Source organism: Psammomys obesus, unplaced genomic scaffold (assembly GCF_907164565.1).
Source record: "Psammomys obesus unplaced genomic scaffold, mPsaObe1.curated_primary_1811, whole genome shotgun sequence".
Taxonomy (NCBI): domain Eukaryota; kingdom Metazoa; phylum Chordata; class Mammalia; order Rodentia; family Muridae; genus Psammomys; species Psammomys obesus.
Window position 1 is genome coordinate 12,470,325 of NW_026596064.1, and position 20,969 is coordinate 12,491,293.

At 44.5% G+C, this 20,969-nt stretch overlaps 1 protein-coding gene across 1 annotated transcript in view; it reads left to right on the forward strand.

Annotated features, from left to right (window-relative positions):
- The first annotated feature begins 2,064 nt into the window (after window positions 1–2,064).
- The window catches only part of Osbpl11 (oxysterol binding protein like 11), a 64,029-nt gene continuing 45,124 nt past the window's right edge, over window positions 2,065–20,969 (forward strand). The window contains exons 1-2 of the mRNA XM_055625119.1: window positions 2,065–2,932; window positions 16,161–16,229. Of these exons, the coding sequence (XP_055481094.1) occupies window positions 2,733–2,932; window positions 16,161–16,229 (269 nt within the window). The 5' untranslated portion in view covers window positions 2,065–2,732. The remainder of the gene's footprint in view (window positions 2,933–16,160; window positions 16,230–20,969) is intronic.

Genomic DNA, 20,969 nt, shown 5'->3' on the forward strand with positions numbered 1-20,969 from the left:
TCCTTCCTTCCTTCCTTCCTTCCTTCCTTCCTTCCTTCCTTCCTTCCCTATTTCTAACAATGTCATGTTTACAATAAGATCCAAATTCCTCTGCCTTTCTTCCCTCTCATTCCATACCACTTTCTCTGTCATGCTCTAGGCTTCAGGCTCTCATTTCCCAGAATAAGTACAGATTGTTCTTCCCTTAACTTCCTCATCTGTCATTATCTCATTTTAAATGTTATCTTATAAGACATCCCTTTATACATGGTTTTCTTTGCTCTAAGTCAGGTTCTCCATTTCTTTTTTTAAGCTTTTAAACTTTTATTTGTTATATATACAATGTTCTGTCTGCATGTACACCTGCACACCAGAAGAGGGCACCAGATCTCACTATAGATGGTTGTGAGCCATCATGTGGGTGCTGGGAATTGAACTCAGGACCTCTGGAAGAACAGCCAGTGCTCTTAACCTCTGAGCCATCTCTCCAGCCCCCAGATTCTCCATTTCATCTCAGTGATTTCCTGTTCCATTCCCCAATCCTTTTATTTATTTATTTTTTATCTTTTAGTTCTGGAGGTTACTTCTATGTTGTCCAGTGTGATGAACATAGTAAAAAAAAATGTTTTTTAGACAGAAACCCCACTACACTCAAGGCTGCACCTGATAGCCGGAACCCAGGGACATAAATAACTCAAAATAACCCCACACAGGACTACATAGGCAAAAAATTCCATGACGCTTACTTGACATATGAGCAGAGAGCCAGAGCAGCAATGCTCAAAGAGAATCTTGAGTAGAAGAGTCTACTAAGTTATGTAAATCATGGGCCAGCACCCTCAAATCCTTTTCAGATCTGAATAATTTATTTATTATGTATACAGTATTCTGCCAGCATGTACACCTGTACACCTGCACACCAGAAGGGGGCACCAGATCTCTTCATAGATGGTTGTGAGCCACCATGTGGTTGCTGGGAATTGAACTCAGAGCCACCTTGTGGTTGCTGGGAATTGAACTCAGGACCTCTGGAAGAACAGCCAGTGCGCTTAACCTCTGAGCCATCTCTCCAGCCCCACTTTGAACAATTTAAACAGAGATAGGAGACTGCACCGCTTGGCAGATGGGAAATTTACACAGCAAAGTCCTCCTCAGGATTATCATCAAGTACACATCAAGTACAGTGCTATTCTTTCCAAAGAGTTGTTGCCCAGGCTCATTGTGGCCACCTGGCAGAACTACACTTCTGGGAAGAGACAGAGAGTTAATGGCAGGCCAGGCCTTAAAGATGGTTGTGGCCTGCAGTGACCTCTTGGGTTGCCTCCTAGAGGCATGCTCTTTAATGTGGGGATGGGCCTTATGGCTGGTTGTAAGTCAGGGTTGGCTCCTTCTGTTGTGGGCATGGAACCTGACTGGAGGTGAAGCTCAGTGAATAAACGTTAACAGAAACTTCCTCAGAGACCCTAAACTTCAATTATGGCACAACATTTTCCTCCTTACAGTTTGTGGCGAGCCTGGTTATATTCTACTTTTCTTCCAGTCGTATTGGAAGAATTCATTATTCTCCTTTTAGCTAAGTCCTACTTTGTGTAACTTCATTCTCCTAAGTGAGTTTATTGGTAAAGCTCCCTACTTCAAGTTTCTCCTGCATCACCAAGAGCTCTAATTCCCAAGACAATTTCCTTTCTTTTTAAAGACTGATTTACATTAGTCCAATAACATGTTGAGGGTTTTTTGTTGTCGTTCCAAAATGACTGAACAGGCCATTTTTTTCCTTTGTTCTGTACATTCTTATTTTGGGGGGTTCTCTTAAAAAGGCATGGAATAGGGCCCTATAAGAGAGCATAGGGCCTGTTTAGCAAGGCCATTTCATTCTTTCTTTTTTTTCTTCCTCCTACCCTGTGCTCTTCCCCTCATCGTCATCCTCTAGCTCACCCTCTCCCTAAAGGCTCCTGTCACCGCCTCCTTTCGGGCCCGGCTGCCCCAATCAAAGATGGCGCCGGCGCTTCAGCTCTAGCGGAAATGAGCTCACACGACACCGGAAAGGAAGGCGGGGAGGGCTAGCAGGCGGGTGGGTGACCGGCTGTGGGTGGGGCGGCGGCCGGGGCCCTGGCGTTTACGTTTAGAGCGAGGAAAGCTCCGGGGACCGGTCCGCTCGTGACTGAACTCCGCCGAGCATCGGGGCTGGGCGTCGGGGACGAGGCCGCCGCGAACCACTCACCTCCGGCCCAAGCTGAAGCGGCCTCGGAGCCCGCGTCCCGCCCGGCGGCTCCTGCGCCCGACCCTCGGCGGGCTGCGCGCGACCGCCCCGGCTCGGTTCGGGGCTGCGGCGGGAACCGCCGAGCTGGCTGGACGGGTCCTTTCTCCTGAGGACCCTGCCGAGGAGGAGAGGCAGCGCGGCCGGCCGCAGCTCAGGGCCGTGGTCGCCCGTCCTCGCCCGGCGTCCGCCTGTCGGAGGCTCGGCGACCTCGCCCGCGCCGCCCGGCTTGCTGCTCGGAGTGTGGCACCGAGCCCTCTGGCGGGGTGATCTGCCCTCCTCGTTCTCGCCCAGGCGAGAGGCATCCGCGTGAAGGGTGGCTGCGCTCTCTGAAAGTTTCTAGCCGGAGTGGAAATGCGTGTCCCCTTCCCCTGGACCACTGACGGTTTCCACGCGAGCCGCGGGCTGAGATCCCGTTCGGAGTGAAAGCAGGAGGGAGGGGAGGAGTACCCACAAAATCCCTCTCCCGCCGGTCCCTTCCGCCCTCCAAGGGCAGATGAACTTTGGAGTTAAGATGCAGGGAGGTGAGCCGGCAGCGGTCCTGAAAGTCTCGGAGAGCGAGGGGAAGCTGGAGGGCCTGGCCACTGCGGTGACCCCGAACAAGAACAGCAGCAACAGCAGCTGCGGGGCTGCCGTCAGCGGTGGCGGCGGCGGCGGCGGCGGCCGCGGCGGCAGCACGAAAGGCTGGCAGTACAGGTATGGTCCCCCAAAGTGATGTTCGGGGGTGCGTGTGCGTGTGTTGGGGTTCCGCATGTTGCAGTGGGAAGGCTGGCAATCTGACATGAAGCTGGAAACCCTCCTTTCATGAACAGGAGCCACTTTATCCAGAAATTCATTCAACAGGTTTTTTTCGTTGAGGCCTTTTGAGGAATTCAGAAGTGTACCACAGAATTTCCTCTTCTGCCCCCAAGGGTTTATTCTTCCTGTGATTTATTTCTGTACTCACTCCTGTTTTTTTTTTTTTTTTTTTTTTTTCCTTCCCTCTGTTGTAATTTGTTTACAAGTAAGCCTGAATGGCTGTTAGAGCAGAAACTGTTGAACTCAGTGCTTTCAGCGGCGAACGCTGGGTGCCCAAATCTTGTGGAATGATTGGAGTAACAAGAGTCAGAGAAGATCTTACCCTTTGTTTGGGTGCTTGTGACTTAGAAGAGGGGAGAGACGTGAAAGCTTAGGGTACAAAGGCCAACAAACAATGGTGTATAGAACCTGATCAGGCCACTTGAAAACTTACAAAATTCTACCTTTGTCAGTTTTCATTAATAGAAGTGAAACATTGAAGAAACAAGAGTTCCTGCAGGAACAAGAAAAGCTACATTTTGAGTTTTTTTTTAATACTCTTAAGTGTATGGAGAGATTACTATCCATGATTCTAAGAATGAACGAAATCAGAGCATCTTGTGATGTTGAAACTATAGTGATGAATTTTGGTTAACTGCCTTGTGTGCTTAACTTTAGCTTTTTTGTTTTGTTTTGTTTTTAATTGTTTTAAGCGCTTTGACTGCACTTGTGAAACTTGGATGGGGTTAGAACCGAGATTTTGTGAAAGATACATATCACGACTAGTCTTTATATATGTGAAATGTGGATATATTACAATATGCAAACATGGGCTGGGTGTGGTGGCACTCTCCTTTAATCCCTCCGCTCAGGGAGGCTGAGGCTGGAGGATCTCTGGGAGTTTGCGTCATGAATTCCAGCACAGCCAGGACTAAATAGAGTCCTGTATCACTCCCTGCCCCCTAAAAAAACCCTCTAATATGCAAATATATGCATATGTAAAATGCATGGCATGAATCTACAGAAATGAGAGGAGTAGGTAACTTTTTAATTGGCAAATGGGGATTGAACTAGACAGTATATTTTCTCCTCCTTTGTGAATTTTTTATTTTATGTGTGTGAGTGTTTGCCTGCATGTATGTATGTATGTATGTTTGCACGTGTGTGCTTTGGCTGTTGAGGCCAGAAGAGGGAGGTCATCAGATCTTCTGGAACTGGAGCTATAGACAGTTTGAGCTGCCACATGGGTGCTGGGAACCAAACCCAGGTCCTCTGGAGAGCAGCCAGTGTTCTTAACTACTGAGCCAACTCTCCAGCTCCTCTCCCTTTATGAATTAAGATGAAACATAAGAAAATTCTTTTTGTGGGGATATTTTGATATTATTCAAGGAAGTAGGGTAAAATTTGAGATAGCCAGAGGTCAGTTTTCTTACAGTCTTAATTCTGAATACCACCCTGAATTAAAGTGGAAAATTAAATAGACTAGAGTAAATACTAGGAGTTCAAAACCTATGATCGCCTTTTCTTGGCTTCTTCTTTCAGGCTTGGAGTCTAAAAATGTTTAAAACAAAATAACAATTATAAAAAGTGACCTAATCCTTTGCTCTGGAAAGCAATTTATACTGCTTCTCATTACCAAGTAACCCATGGCATTTGCTGTCCCTACCAGGGAACAATGAGTATTTTCACATCTTCATTCCACCTGAGTTCCTTGTAAGTATACATGCTTTTAGGACACTTTGACGACTTGGCTTGCCCCGACTGCACCTTCATCCCATTTTCTTGACTTCTTAGCAGCACTTTTTGTTTCCCTTCATGCCTTGTTCCTCTCTCAGTTGCACTGGTCAGTTGGCTTTCCCCTTAAGCTCTTGTGCTGTGGACTCTGTCTCCTTTCTGACCTCAGCTAAATGGCGTCTGAGTCAGGAAATCTTTCAGGAACTGTAGAGGTATTCAACTGTCTATCTGAACATTACAAATCTCATCAGTAGCTTTACTCTCTGCTATCTCCATTTTATTGGGTACACTGTGTGTGTGTGTGTGTGTGTGTGTGTGTGTGTGTGTGTGTGTTTTGAGACTGGATCTTATGTAGCCCAGGCTTGCCCTGAGTTTGCTGTATAGTTGAGGATGACACTGAACTCCTGATCCTCCTGTCTCCAAAGCACTGGGATTATGGGCAGATTTAAGATGTGAATTAACATTTTTAAGCTGTTAACATAGTTAAAACATTTTGGAGCCCGCAGTGGTGACTCACACCTTTAATCCTAGCACCTGGGAAGCAAAGTCATGTGGATCTGTGAGTTCAAGGCCAACCTGGTCTACAGAGTGAGTCCAGGATAGCCAGGGCTCTGTCACACAGAGAAACTGTCTTGAAAAACAAAAACAAACAAACCAGCAAACAAAAAACCCACAGAACCAAACAAACCATTTTGTTAGTTTTTTCTTTAAAAAAAAAAAAATAGGTAGAAGGATTACATATGTGAAATATTTGCCTTACATGCCTGTCCCAGCCACGCAGTTTCCCTCCCTGGAAAATTGTTTTATTCATTTCTTTTTTGTTTTGTTTTGTTTGAGACAAGGTTTCTCTGTGCAGCCCTGGCTGTCCTGGAACTCACTCTGTAGACCAGGCTGGCCTCAAACTCCCAGCAGTCTGCCTGCCTCTGCCTCCCAAGTGTTGCTTTTTTTTTTTTTAAACTTATGTGTATGTGCATGTCTTTGTAAGCCTGTTCTCATGTGTGTGTAGGTATGCTTGCCTGTGAGCACATGGAGCCCAGATAGGACTTTGGGTGCCTCAGAGCTGGAATTATAGATATTTGTGGGACACAAATATTTGTGGCTTGTTAATGGGATTGTGCATCAAACAATTTTAGCCACTTATCCATCTCCAGCCCCTGCTCCTTATTCTCCCCCCCCCCACCCCCTTAATTGAGACACGATCTTACTCTGTAACCCTGGATGACCTGAATTTGTTACTATACCAAGCGGGTCTCAAAGGCACAGAGAGCTGACTGCTTATCTGTCTCTCTATGGTACAGCCTGCCTCTCCAACCCTATTTCTGGTTTCTTTTTGTTGTTGCCTTGTTTTTTATTTGGTTTTTTGGGACAGAGTCGTTCTGTATAGCCCTGGATGTCCTGAACTAGTTCTGTAGACCAGGCTGGCCTCAACTCAAAGATCTGCTGCCTCTGCTCCCAAATGCTAGGACTTCAAGGTGTGCAGTCACAGTGCCAGATAAAGCTGTGTTAGTTAGTTAGTTAGTTAGTTAGTCAGTCAGTCAGTCAGTCAGTCAGTCAGTCAGTCAGTCAATGTATTTTGGAATTTTGTTTATTTATTTTTAGCAATATAGGGAGACAAATCTAGAGCCAACAATGTTTAGCTTTAGATTTTAAGAATGTATTGTCTTTATTTGTCTGTGTGTAGGTAGGCATGTGTCACAGTGGGCATGTGGAGGCTCAGCAGAGCCCTCAGGAGTCAGTTCTCACCTCCCACTGTGGGTTCCAGGGATTGAACTCAGTCACTAGGCTTGGCCTTTACCCACTGAGCTATCTCACTGGCCCCTTAGTGCACTTTTTATGGCAAAGAAAACGTGTGTGTGCGTGTGTTGGGTGCATGTGTACATGTGTGATGTATGTCAGTGTCCTCAGTTGTTTCCCGCCTTATTTTTGTCTTTAGTATTTGAAAATGTATCATTAGTCTGTGCATAAGATGTGTGTGTGAGTGTTTGTGTACATGGTGTCCGAGCGAAGGTCAGAGGGCAGCTTGTGGAAGTCAGTTCTCTCCTCCCACTAGTGGGCTGCAGAGATTGAACTCGAGTTACCAGGCTTGTGTGGCAGATGCTTTTACCTGCTGAGCTTTCTCACAAGCCTTCTCCACTGAACCTAGCCATCCTTCTCTCTCTGCCTTCCCCATGCTGGAATTACAGCTATACACTCCAGTGCCCAGCTTTTACATGGGTCCTGGGATCCAACTCAAGGCCTCATGCTTGCACCATCTCTCAGCACCTCCCCACCTCCTTTTTAAAAATGATGGTGGAGATGGCCATTGATCATCAGGCTGCCCTTGATCTCACTGTAGTTCAGGTTATTCTTGAATTTGCCATCCTCCTGTCTCAGCATCTCAAGTAGCTGGGGTTACAGACGTGAGCCACCATGTTGGCCATAATTCTTACTCTTATTTGTTTTTAATATGTAATTTTTAAAATGACTTTATTTTGAAATGTGGGTAACTGGCTTGGTGGTATACACTTTTAATCTCAGCATTCAGAAGGCAGAGGCCAGGTCTTTGTGAGTTTAAGGTCAGCCTGGTCTACAAGGTAAATGCCAGGACAGTCAGGACTACATAGTGAGACCCTATCTTAAAACAAACAAACAAACAAATAAAAACGAAGGAAAGAAAAAAAGAAATGTAGTGGAGACAAGTATTTTATTACTGTGTTGCAAATTACCCCTGCGTTCAGTGACTCAGTTTACTAAAACAGTACCTTTGTACCTTTGAGGGAAGTGGCAGGAGGACCAGGTCTCCTTGTTGCCCAGGCTGTTCCAGAAATCCAGAGCTTCCTGCCTCAGCCTTCTGAGTTGATTAAAGATGTGCTGCCACTACACCCAGCTAAAACAGCAATGTTTATTATTTCACAGTGTGTAGAAGTGGGTTGAGTATTTTGATGTAGCTAGTCGTGTCTTGGCGATGTTTTTTATGAAGCCGTGATCACCCAAAAGCTTGCATTTGAATAGAAAGGGTCTACTTTTTATGTCTTCCTTGGGACTCATGGCAACATTTAGTTCCTTTTGCCTTATTGGATAAAGTTCTCAGGCTAGTTTCTGGGCACATAGTCCTTTCCACAGAGTGTCCTATAGCTGGGCAGCTTATTTCATCAGAGGCAAGAATTGAGAGGCAGCAGCTCTAGCCAGACCTAAGCTCCCAATTATTTACAGCCTTTCTAACCTGAGCGTGGAGATGGCGTTGTTTTTGACAAAGTCTCAAAAGTTCAATTTTATCAACAAAGGCTCAGGAACCAGATGCTGGGGTGAAAGCCTGCTAGCTCAGACAGGGAGAGAAAGCAGCCAGCTGACCATCTTCTTCAGTGCACATTGTTCCAAAAGAAGAAATGTTCCTTCCCATGTAAATCCCTCAATCTGAATGTCCCTCCGTTCTGCTTCCTGTGTCCCTCTCTAGCCATCCTCTTGCCATCCTCTTACTCTCTATGGTTTTTTCTGATGTTCACTCCCTGTCACCTGGGTGCTTGCTCTGCCTCTTTTCCCATGATTGACTTTATTTAATCTTTTTTACAGAAAGCTCTTGGATTACAGGTGTGTGCTAAGACTGAGTCACACTACAACTAGAAATAGGTTTTTCCAGTAAACAAGACAAACTCAGGGCTCAAATATCCTGCAACATGGCATCACATCACTTTTCCGCAGGCATTAGAAGCTGTCCTACACAGCTCATGTACATCAGCTGTCTGGATTATTGGGTACATGCCAGAAAATGCCTCCCATAGCTGGTAATGGAATGGAGCCTGCATGATCACCTAATCGTGAGGCATTTGTTTGGTGCGATCAAATAGATCTGATTTGATTGTTAAGGAAAAGAGGCAGTTAGGTGCTCGGAAGTGAGCCACAGTCCCCTGGACACAAAGCAGAAAGGGTAAAAGGAAGATTGGATGGGGGTAGTGAGTAAGGAAACACAGATTGACCTCAGTCGTCACCCATAGTTAAAATTCTGAAAATCTAGAGCGTAAATGAATCTGGGGCGTCAGATTATGCCTTTGGCCTCAGACGTGTCCATCTCGGTGTGAGGCGTGTTTACAGGTCATTTCCAGCTAGCTTCAGGATGATGAAACATGAAAAGTACAGGCAGGCAGTTGTCTTCTGGTATTCTTTCAGAGCAATGGAGCGCATTGTCTCTGTTTTACAGTGGTAGAAAATGGAAGCGGAAATGAGTTGACCAGGATCCCATAGCTAGTAATTGGAAAAATCTTATTTTCAGGTAGTTATTTGCATAGAGGTATGAAAAGGAGATAGGTTGTAAATGAATGGATACCCATTGATAATAATAACTAGTTTAATACAGGATTTGTCTCATGTTTTGCTGGGGCGCTAACTCAGCAGTTATTTTTGAGCCTCTTCAACGTGTGAGCCACTCTGTTACTCAATTCCCAATTATATGCACACCCAGCGTAGTGGAAGTCAGAAGCTTCCGGCCTTCATTTTCAGCGTCATCGAAAAAATCAGGAAAAGAAAAAAACTCAGCAGGATCTGCAGACTGTCTCTTGGTGGCCTTAACAAAAAGGTGGTTGAATTTACTCCGTTAACCTTAAATTATCTTTCTTTTAGAGTTACTTGTATTCACATGTGGATTTTACTCACCATTTGTAGGGAAGCTGGATTTCTTAGTTCTGGGTCCCTCATTTTTTTTCACAGTGAATGTTAATAGTTCATTAATGAATTTCCCCTTTTTTTTTAGTTTTCTGTGTCAGCTTTTTGTTTGTTTTTGTTTTGTCTGTTTCAGACAGGGTTTCTCTGTGAAGCCCTGGCTGTCCTGGAGCTGTTGACCAGGCTGGCCTGATCTTACAGGTCCACCCGACTCTGCCTCCCACGTGCTGGGATTAAAGACGTGCACCACCACCACCGCCACCTGGCAGAGGGAGGTCTACAAAGCTGCAACTGTACTGGCTCTTTATTGAAATGGACAGAAAGGAGCAAACCAAAGAAAGTGCTAAAAGGCAAGCTAAGGCACACATGGTAGGGACTACCTTTTCAAAAGCTTTGTAAACATAATTCTTTCATTTTAGGCTCCTCGCCAGCTAACCACGATTAGCTAAATGGCAGATCTCTTTTCTGAATCAGCAAGTAACTGCTTTTTAGGGAAGGTCTGTCGGAAGTGTTTGAATGTGCCTCTGTCTTCCAGGCTGTCATACAGCCTTGAAAACAGCTGTGGAACAAAGGGCAGCCCGTATCTCTGCTCACCAGACTTGTCTTGGAAGACAGAGATCATGTCTGTCAGTGCTTATATTTTTTTGCTGTCTTGTGATGAAATAAAATCTCATATGATGAAACTAAGTCTTGCTTTGGCAGAGTCAGTAGTACAGCCTGCTGCTTTTGACAAGAGGTGTGTCCTAGCCAGGGCTTGAGGCTCTGCCCTTTTACACACTCTCCTATCTGTCCAATGTGTAGGTGCCGCTTACCCTCTGTAGAGCCCAGTGGAATTGGGCTGAAAATCTGTGTGCTGCTGTTGCTCTCAGAATTGAAGTCTGTCTGTCCTTTCCCACTCAGGAGTCACCTGTCACTCTCTGTGAAATTGTAGCATGATAATGTGCTAGCTTGTGAGTAGGGTAATCTTCAGACCCTCTGTAGTTCCTATGAGAGTATCTATTGGAGAATAATACAGTAATAAAAATGATTAGTTCTGGTGCCGGAATCAAACTAGTAGCCTTGAGCTTGCTAGGTAAGTTCCTTAAACGAAGCCTAATCAATAGTTAAATACATATAACTATGCAAACTGTAATATTTCACATGTGTGGTCGTTATTCATGGTAGATGTCTGCTTCTAAGTTTCACACACATTCCACAAATACAAACAGCTCCTGAGCTGAAAAGAGCTTGGAGTTCAACACACAGGCCGTTAACCAAAACGTAAGACTTTATCCCTGTGATTCAACACTTGGCATGCCCTGATTTCATTCATTTTTAAAATTATGGTTTGTAAATTTCTCCTGTGCTTATAAAAAAACAAAATAAGCCTTTGTTGCTTCTCCAGGAACGCTTATTCTTTAAATTTTTTCACTCACAAAGATTTCCTCATTAAAACATTTAAGGGGCGTGATGAACTCACACTGAAATGCCTAAGTGTTGGAGGCTCTGCACTTGCTTCAGAACTGCCTCCTGGCGGTTGTCCTGGCCCTTGGTTATCAGTGGAATAGATAACCAAGATAACCAATAGATAACTCTCTGGCAGCAGTGAGCATTCCTGCTGTACACTCCTCCTGACATACCTGTAGACCTTGGTCCTCAGTCCTCTTCTACTCTTGCTTCTCTCTTCCCGATACCACATTCATTTAGCCCTTGAACTTTTCCTTGGAGTTCTCCCTAAGAGCCTGTCCCTCTCTTGTCATTTATGTGTCTAGGGTAGTCTTGTTTACAGCCATGTCTTCAAATATGTCTGCACACAGGCCATGTCTGTGCTGCTGAGTCTCGCTCTGTGTCTCAGTCATGCTGCCTCACCAGATACCTCCCTCTGTGTTCCGTATAGGTCCTTAGGGCCACTGTGAAAAGTACAAGCAGATGAATTACTTATTGAGCTGGAATCTAGCTGTTGCTTTGTCTCTGCCGTTTCTTTCTTGTTTCATATCTAATCCGTCACCAGGCCTTCTCAGCCCAGCCTGTTACCACAGAATTCTGTGCTTTGTTTAATAAGATGTCCTTTTTAGACAAGTATCGTATGTATCCTCTCCTTTGTGGTTCCTAGATTGTATATACATATGTAAAATTATAAGTATGATGTAAAAGTAGAAGCAGAGCTGTCCAGTGGGACAAAGGGGACTGGCAGGATAGAGGGGGGCTAGGAAGGGGAGGGTTGAGTGTGCTCAAGATACTATATATACTTGTAAGGAAACTTAAAAAGGAAGGTCTTTTTAAAAAATTGGATGGCAGCTAAAACACAGTCCTGTTGCTGCAGAGGCCCTTGCTGCTGTGTTTCTCTGTGTGGAGATGCAGTTCTCCACACAAGCGTCAGGTGGAAAGGTCTCACCTTTTCACTTGCTCTTTGTCAGTGGGTTTTCAGAGTGCTTTGTGCTTAGTAACAGTAGTCCCCCTCTCCCCCCTTGGTTTTGTTGCTGTTTGTTTCAAACAGGGTTTCTCTGTAGCCCTGGCTGTCCTGGAATTTTCTCTCCTTAGACCAGGCTGGCTCAAACTCAGAGATCTGCCTGCCTCTGCCTTTCAAGTGCTGGGACTAAAGGCATGTGTCACCAATGCCCAGGAATCCTTTGTTCTTAACTGAGAGGATCTGAAAAAAAAAAAAAAAAAAATTCAGAGACAGGGTTTCTCTGTGTAGCCTTGGCTGTCCTGGACTTGCTTTGTAGACAGGGCTGGCCTCGAGCTCACAGAGATCTGCCTTCCTCTGGCTCCCTGAGTGCTGGGATTAAAGACCTGCTCCACAGGCGTGGATCTGGAAATGTTTAGAAGCAAGGTTGATTATAAACATTATATGTATCTTAAGTCTGATAAAGGTTAACAGTTACAGTATTAGTTGGGCTTGGAGCCTAACACCTGTGACCCTACCCCTCAGGGAGTTGAAGCAGGAGGGATCACAAGTTCAAGGCTAGCCCAGGCTATATAGCAAGACTGTCTCAGAAAACAGCAACAAAGTTGAAACAGTCATTGGCAGGGGGGAGTGTCAGACTAAACCTGTTAATATCACTTTTCAGCTAAGCTCCTTTTAAACAAATTTACAGACTTTATTATAATAAAATAAATAGAAACAGCACACAGTAATGAGAGCCAGAGTCGCTCTACAATTCAACTTCTTGGCAGTTAGAATAGTGTGGGAATGTGAGCCATGGAGCTTCACATTAAATTTCACATTTTTTGTATAGAATATGTGCACTTACCAACCTGCCCCACAAATGATAGTGTTTTAAAACTAGAGAAATAATTAGCTTTGTATTCTCTTTGTCTTACCCATTCCCTGCATTTAGTCCTTTCTTTTATCCTTATATTTAGCCTTGTTCTGTTTTCTTCATGTTATATTGTACCTATGTGTACATTTGTTTTTATATAAATATATACTATTCTAATATTAAAGTTTTTAATATTTAAAATATTTATTATTTAGTTATGAATATATATGGGGATATGTTCATAGTGGTGCCTCAGGAGGCCAGAGGCATCAGGTCCCCCTAGATAGAGTTATAAGCAATTGTGAACCAGCCAGTATGGGTGCTGAGAAGAGAACTCAGGACCTCTGGAAGAGCAGTATGTGCTCTCAACCACCCAACCTTCTCTCCAGCACCTTCACCAGCCATTTTCCTAGACAGCTTCCAGGACCAATTCCAAGGAAATGGCGGTACATCGAAAAGATCAGAAATAGACCCAGTTTGTTGAGCAGTGAAGTTACTGCATCAAAGATAACTTCTTCATATCTTAGTTTTCAGTGTTTTATTTTTAATCACTTGGTCCATGGAACGTGAAATAGCATGATAAAATCACATATGTGGTGTTTTCCTCAGTTAGCAGCTAGGTTGCTTAAAGGTTCATTAAGATCGACAAAAATGTGTGTACTTCTAAAGAGAGTGGAGCATGAGCTCTGGAGGCTCACACATACTCAGTCACAGAATTTCATCAGAAAACCAGTAATGTTTCAGGTTGAGAGTTTTTAGGTTTTGGTGTGTGTATGTGGGCATTACAGGTGCTGTCCCTTACTCCCTTTGGATTTGGATTTTTGAATTAGGGGATACTAGCTTGTTTAAGGAGAGAAAAAAAAGTGAACAAGAAGATGTTTGGGTCCAGCACGGAGTTGCATGTCTGTCACCCTAGCCCTCGGGGGGAGGGGCAGAGGCAGGGGTGTCAGGAGTCTAAGGTCTTGGGTGCATAGTGACTTTGAAACCTGTCGGGGCCGACAGGAGGAGACTAGCTCCCAGAACAAAATGTTGAGTCTCCCAGCATCTTCTGATGGCCACCAGATGGCACAGTCGTTCTCCATCCAACTAGCTGTGTTAGCTAGTTCTTGGGGACCGGAACGGAGAAATGAAAGAGTGGCCTGCACTGTCCATTCCAAAGACTAGGAATGCTCAAGGTGCTTCTGTGTAACCTGGGGGTTCTGATTCATAGATGAAAGCGAACAGTCGTCCAACGTACTTAGTTGGGTCTCTTCCTTTAGTGGTTTTGATACAGGGCCTCTTGTTACGTAGCCCGGGTTGGCCTTGAACTCAAGCTCCTCCTGTCAGTGGCTTCCTCCACTGGTGAAGGTGAATCTGATTCTTATGACACTGGATTTATGCTGTTATCAAATAAATCATTGCCAGCATCCTTCTTGTAATTTTTATGAGGAAATTAACCTTTTTTGAGATAGTATCTTGTTTATCTCTGGCCTTGTAGCTGACAGTGGCTTTGAACTCCTGATTCTTTAACCTCCTGAGTACAGGGATCATAGGTGTGTGCCACTACATCTGGTTTAAAAGTTGACTGTATGTATTCACCAGTATTGATAACGTTAAAACACAGATCACTGTATTGTGACTTAGGAGGAACCACTCACTTTGGATTGTTTTTGTAGGTAATACTCCTGAAATTATATATTTAAAAAATTTATTGTTAGCTATTAAATGACTGATACAATAACTTGTAAATGAGGAATACCATTAGTTAAAAAAAGGGAACAAGTCGTGACTGATGACTGATGAAGATGATGCAGTTTTTAATTGCTTGCTTTAATTGATTGTGTGTCTGTGTGTGTGTTATGGGATGTGTGTGAAGGCCAGAGGTCAGTGCAAGGTGACTTCCTCTATCACCTTTTTTCTTTTCTCTCTCTATATTTTACATTTATTTAGTGTGTGTATGTATGCATGCCCAAGCACGAGTGTGTGCCTACATGTGGGGAAGTCAGAGGACAATTGGCAGGAATCACCCATTTTCCTTTCCCAGCTGCAAGGCCTATCATCAGACTTGTTGGCCAGTGCCTTTCCCTGCTGAGCCAGATTGCCAGCCCTTTACCTCATTTTCTGGGATGCTCTGTTGCTGAACCTAGGGCTCACCATTTGGCTGGCCAGGCTGGCCCTTGAGGCTCCGGGATCTTTCCATTTCTTCCCAGCACTGGGATTACAGGCACGTGCAATCACCATTCAGCTTTTGCATGTTTGTTTTGTTTTGTGTTTTTACATCAGCTAAGGATCCCTCAGGTTCTCGTGTTTATAGAGCAGGTACTTTCCCTGCCGAGTCATCCCTGCAGCCCCTCCCGGGTAGCTTTAATACACCTGTTTTTCTAAAGCGTGGTTAGCACAGTTAAGAGTTTAGGAAAGTTTCTCCCCATAATCTACATGCAGATAGTCCTAGAAGTCCAGTCCTTTTAGGATGTGCTAGGCTGCAGTGCTTTTATGACATGCCACCAGGTGGGGGGACACCCTCTAGAGACAGAGAGAGGCAAGCTGTGGAGAACCCAGACTAAGAAACACTTCTCCAAATGGTGACTTAGGAGACATCTTGGTCCTTTGAGGAAATAACTTCTGCTGTGTTCTCCCTCGGGCTTTGCAGCAATAATGGAGAGTACAAGACTGAGGTTATGGGGCTATGGCACTGGACAAAGAGGTCTTATGGACAGGAGCAGCTAAAGGAAAGCAGTCGGTGCTAAATTCCCAAGGCAGAGGAAGGACTCTTCAGGAAATCATTTTGGGTAGTTGTTAAATACAACAGTTGCAGCGTCTTGTTTATATTTATGTAGTTTTATATTCATATAATGACTTTGAAATATTAATAAGTGGAATATTATACTTGTTTGAAGAAATTTGATAAGTTTGCCTGTTTTTTTTTTTGTTGTTTTTTTTTTTGTGTGTGTGTGTGTGTGTTTTAACATAGGTGTCTTTTTTTCTTTTTCTTTTTTTCTTTTTTTTTTTTTTTTGGTGTTTTTGAGACAGGAGTTTTCTGTGTAGCCTTAGCTGTCCTGGACTGGCTTTGTAGAGCAGGGTGGCCTTGAACTCACAGAGATCTGACTGGCTCTGCCTCCCTGTGTGCTGGGATTACAGGTGTGGACCACCGTGCCCAGCCACAAGGTTTCTGTGTGGGCCTGGCTGGCCTGTATTTGGTATGTAGACCTTGAACGCATGGAGATTCTCCTGCCTGTGTTTCCTGAGGGCAGGGGCTAATGGTGGCGCATGATCATGCTTGGCAAGTTGGATGAGTTCGTGTCTCTGCAGCTGTTTTAAAAACTGTCGTTGTCAGTTGAGTGCAGTGATGCACCCTGTAATTCCAGCACTCCGGGAGGCAGAGGCAGGCTCTGTGAGTTCGAGGCCAGCCTGGTCTACAAAGTGAGTCCAGGACAGCCAAGGATACACAGAGAAACCTTTCTCAAAAACAAGAAACCAAACAAATAAGAAGTGTGTAGTTGTCTATGTGGGATTTCTTCTCATTTTCCATTAACTTGGGCTTTCTGTTCTTCCTGAAACAGTGATCACATGGAGAACGTGTACGGTTATTTAATGAAGTACACCAACCTTGTCACCGGGTGGCAGTATCGGTAAGTTGACCTATACTAAGAGGTTGGGAACTTGGAGCTGGTTGTGTTATTGGCTGATGTCAGTACAGCTGGCTGGGAAACATTTAGGTAGCATCTGCCACATCGCTCCTGTACGCTGGAAGGTTTTCTCTTTAGAGATGGAGGAGCTGGCATGGGTCCAGGTGGCACGTGAATGGAGTGGTGTGTGCTCTTGCCCCATGCTGTTCCTATGTGCAGAGGTGAGGCTCTTAGTGGCGAAATGGGCTTTTGTGCTTGATTCTCAAGCTGTGGCCCTGGATGGTTGACTCAGCAGCCCACAGCCACACAGGCACTTGGTGAGTATGGAAGCCAGGTCCTTCAGCTACACTGTGGACTTGGCAGTGGCAGGGAAGGGGTATTCAGTTTTAACTTTTTAAATTGACATTAAATACATAAGATATAAAACATCTAACTCATTGTTATTAGGTATGTTCACCACTTTGTTCAGCTATCACAACTGCCTGTCTCCGGAACTTTTTTCATTTTCTTAAACTGAAAATCTATACCCTTTATAGAACAGCATGCCTCCACAGCTTCCCCCTCCCCATTTTAGCCTCTGGACTTTACTGCTCCTGCCTTGTGCCCATGGAGCATGCAGTACATGACATTTTGTGACTTTTTATTTCACTCTGCATAGTTTCAAGATTCATCTGTGTTCTAGACTTGTATCACAGCTTTGGTTGGCTGAGGCTGAGGAATGTTTTGTTTTTCAAGACAGGGTTTCTCTGTGTAGCCTTGGCTGTTCAGGAACTCAGAGATCTGCCTTCCTCTGTTTCCTCAGTGCTGTGCTTTCACCACCTAGCTCTTTGGGTTTTTTTTTTCTACTCTGTATTCATATTTATATATATATGGATGCATACGTGAGTACTCCTCAGTATGCATGAGTGTCGCAGAGAATGTATGGAGATCAGGGTCAGTTCTGTTTCTGTGGTTCTAAGGGATTGAACTGAGGTCTTCAGGCCTGACAACACTACTTCCTCCACTGAGCCATTTTTTTGCCCCAGTTTTAAAAATTACATTAATCAGTCAATCTGTCAGTCAGTCAATCAGTTAATTAGTGTGTGTGTGCCAAGTCTGTGTGACAGTCAGAGGAAATCTTACAGGAATCAGTTCTCACTTTTCATCATGCAGGTCCTGGGATCAGGCTGGCAGGAGTGCCTTTACCCGATAGGCCGTTTCCCTTGTCCACACCATTATTTAAAGGCTAATAATATTCCAGTGTGGGTATATAAACTCTTTTGTCCGTTCGTCTATTGATGGACATTTATGTCGTTTCTACCTTTGGCAGTGTATATAAGGCTGCTATGAATGTTGTGACCATACCTGCTCAAGTCTCTGCATTTTTGTGTTTGTCATGAAGCAGAACTAGTGGATGATACAGCACAGTGTGTGTGTTTAAGAGAAGTGAGCTGCTACTAGGCATGGTGGCACACAACTTTTATCCCAGCACTTGGGAGGCAGATACAAGAGGAAGAGGCAGGCAGAACTCTGTGAGTCTGAGGCCAGCCTGGTCCACATAGTGAGTTCCAAGACAGCCAGGCTACATAAAGAGACCTTGTCTCAAAAGACCAAATTAAAATAAAATAAATGAGTTCTTTGTATGTGGCCCAGGATGGGTCCAAGCTTTTGAGCCCTGATGATTCTTCTGGCCTTAGTGTCTAGACTACCTATGACTATAAAAATGTGCCTTTGTGCCAGATTGTACCCTTTTATTCTGACTAGCAAAAGTTTTGTGCATAGGGTTCTACTTTCTCTGTACCCCACTTCTCAGGTCCTCCTGTTTCTACCTCTCAATGCTGGGGTTACAGGCATGCACAGCCATGTCAGACTTTTTATGTTGGTGCTGGGGATTTGGACTCAGGTCCTCATGCTTGCAAGCCATGCGCTTACCACTCTGAGCCATCTCCCCAGCCCTAACCATTCTTTAAACTAATAAAACTGAAATTCATAAGCAAATAATTTTGATTCTAAGGTCTATTTTTGTCATCTGATTATTTTTACAAATTCGTGAATCATGCTGTTTCTAATTTACATGCATTTGGAGATTCTCTTTCTAACCATGATGGGATAACATGAGTTATATTTTTCTTTCTACCTGAAAACAACACAAACCAGGAATAAAACAAGAAAGAATTTCTTTCTTTTTGAAAGAATGTTTTCCAGACACTTTAAAGAAAAGCAGAAATACCGTGGAAGATACAATTTTTTCAAAAGAAGCCACGGCACAACCATTTCCACCCTCCTACCATACACAGACACACAAATCAGATAAATGAGGCAAAAACACTTTAAAAGAGAACAAACAAAAAACACCTTCATGTTCCATTTCTGTCGGCTGTGTTGGAGGTCTTGAGGCCACATAAACACACCAGCTCCTCAGTGTGGAATGGATAGATTGAAGGATGATGTGGGAACAGAGAGATTGAGAAGCTGTTGAGAAGCCAGAGTCTCAGAGGGCTAATAACCTGTGGCTTGCCAAGCTACCTTTTTCATGCACTGCAGAAAGAATCTTAAGGGACAAAAGCTTGTGCCAGTACCATCTATTCAAGGCAGTTTCCTTCCTCCAAGTCATTTCTGTTTGGACTAAAAGCAGGTTGGAGCAGGTTGGAGATACCTAGCGCGAGTGTGTTCTAGAAAGAATTGTTTGATGGCTAGTAAGATGGCTCATTTGGCAGGCCAGCAGGATGGCTCAGGGGTAAGGACTTCCATCTCTGATCCTCACATGGTGGAAAGAAGGGGACTCCTGCAAGTTGTCCTGTGACCGCCACAGGTGCATCATGGCACACTCGTGCAGACACTAAATAAATAAATGTGTGTAATAAAAAAATAAGGCGCAGTTGGTAAATCACTTGCCACACAAGCTTGAGGACTTAAGTTTGAACCCCAGAACCTATGTTAAAAAGCCAGGTGTGGTGGCACACACTTGTGAAACTGTCATTGGGCAGACTGGCCAGCCTTCCAAAATGGAGAGTTTCAGAGCCTGTTTCGAAAACAAGGTAGCTTGCATTCCTGAGAAAGCACATCCGGGTTGTCTCTAGACTGCAAGCATACACAAACAGTTAATTACTTCAGGTGGGCATGGTGTTGTATTCTACAATTGCCACACTTAAGATGGAGGTGGAGGATGGGCTACATAGGGAGTTTGAGGCCAGTGCGGAGTGACCCTGTCTGTGCTCTTTCCCCCACCCCCAAAGAACGGCTTGCTCTGCAATAGAGTACCCTAGGAAAGTACAAAACAAGATTCTCCTGACTACTTTCCTCCACTTTGACTCCAGTCCTCGAAGGTGCCAGAGTGGCTTAGGAGTCTGTACATGCCGAGCCTGAAAGTCTCGCCAAGGTCAGAACAAAGCCTATAGTTGGTGTTCTGCTCAAAACCATCACTGAAGTCTGTGTTTGTACTTCAGAGGTAGAATACAGTTGTATTTGATGATGTATAATTTATGGGCAGCCCTGAAGCCTGAAGGTCAGTTAGTTCTCCAAACTGGCCATCTTACAGTTGCAAAAGCAAACAAACAAAAACCAAAACAACCTTGCAGTATTTCCCTTTAATGAAAAAGGGGAATATTCTGGTGTGGAGGTTTCTGCGCAGTGTTAAATTTCTCAGTGCACTCTGGTTATCCATATCTTCCTAGTTTATTACTTAGGCTAGCTTGCTGAAAACGCCTAGATTAAGAGTCACAAGAGTCTAGAACCTTTTGAGGAAGGCAGCTTCGTCACTCCTTCTCTGTGTGGTCGTCTCTGTAATCTACACGCTTCTTTTTCCTTCTAGTACTGGGGATTGAACCAGGGGCCTCGCCTGTGCTAAGGAAGCTCTGTTACTGAGCTGTGTCTCCAGCCTTTGTGTATTTTTACTTTTGAGATATATCTCAGTAAGTTGCCTAGGCTGGCCTTAAACTTAGAATCTTGCCTCAGCCTTCTAAATGCTAGGGTTATGGCAGAGAGCCACCACTCCTGGCTTGGATGATTTCTTTTTTTTTTTTTTTTTTTCAACATAATTTCCTTAGGAATTCACATCATATACCCAATCATACTCACTTCCCAGTCCTTCCATGACTGTCTCCCCACTCTATTGTGACACCCCTAAAAAACCAACAAACTACAACAAACAAAAAAAACCCAAGCCCAATTTGTGTTATCCATGTACTCGCTGGAGCGTGGTTAAACTCTTAGCGGCCTGCCTCTTAATTAGAACTGGTCCTTTCCTTCCCACACCCTCAGCGGAAGCTGTCAGTTGTGGAGAGCCACACTGCAGCATCCTCATCACACTTTTTAAAGTCTCTTCGATGGCTTCCTATTCAGGTTGTTACTTTTTGGGGGCGGGAGGGTATGTCAGAAAAGGCTTCCATGCCCCTCTTTCTCAACTGTGCATCTGAATTATCAATATCACCGCCAAGGTAGCTCCTTATCACCGCCAAGGTAGCTCCTTACTCTTTACAGTCAGCAGGAGCAAGGATCATGGGCTTACACATAGTTTCTGGTGACAGCTCTGACCACAAACATGGCCCTCGGTTGCCGTAACCACAGACATCAAACCTGGTTTGCAGTGGCAGTACAGGCCATTCACATCAACACGGCCCCCAGTAGCAGCATAGTGGATGTCAACACTGACTGCAGATATCCGGCTTGGCCTTTGGTGTTGACATGGGCCACAGATGTCAGCACAGACCCAGGCCTTATTAGGACCACAGATCCAGACATGGTCCTTGGTGGCAGCCTGTACCC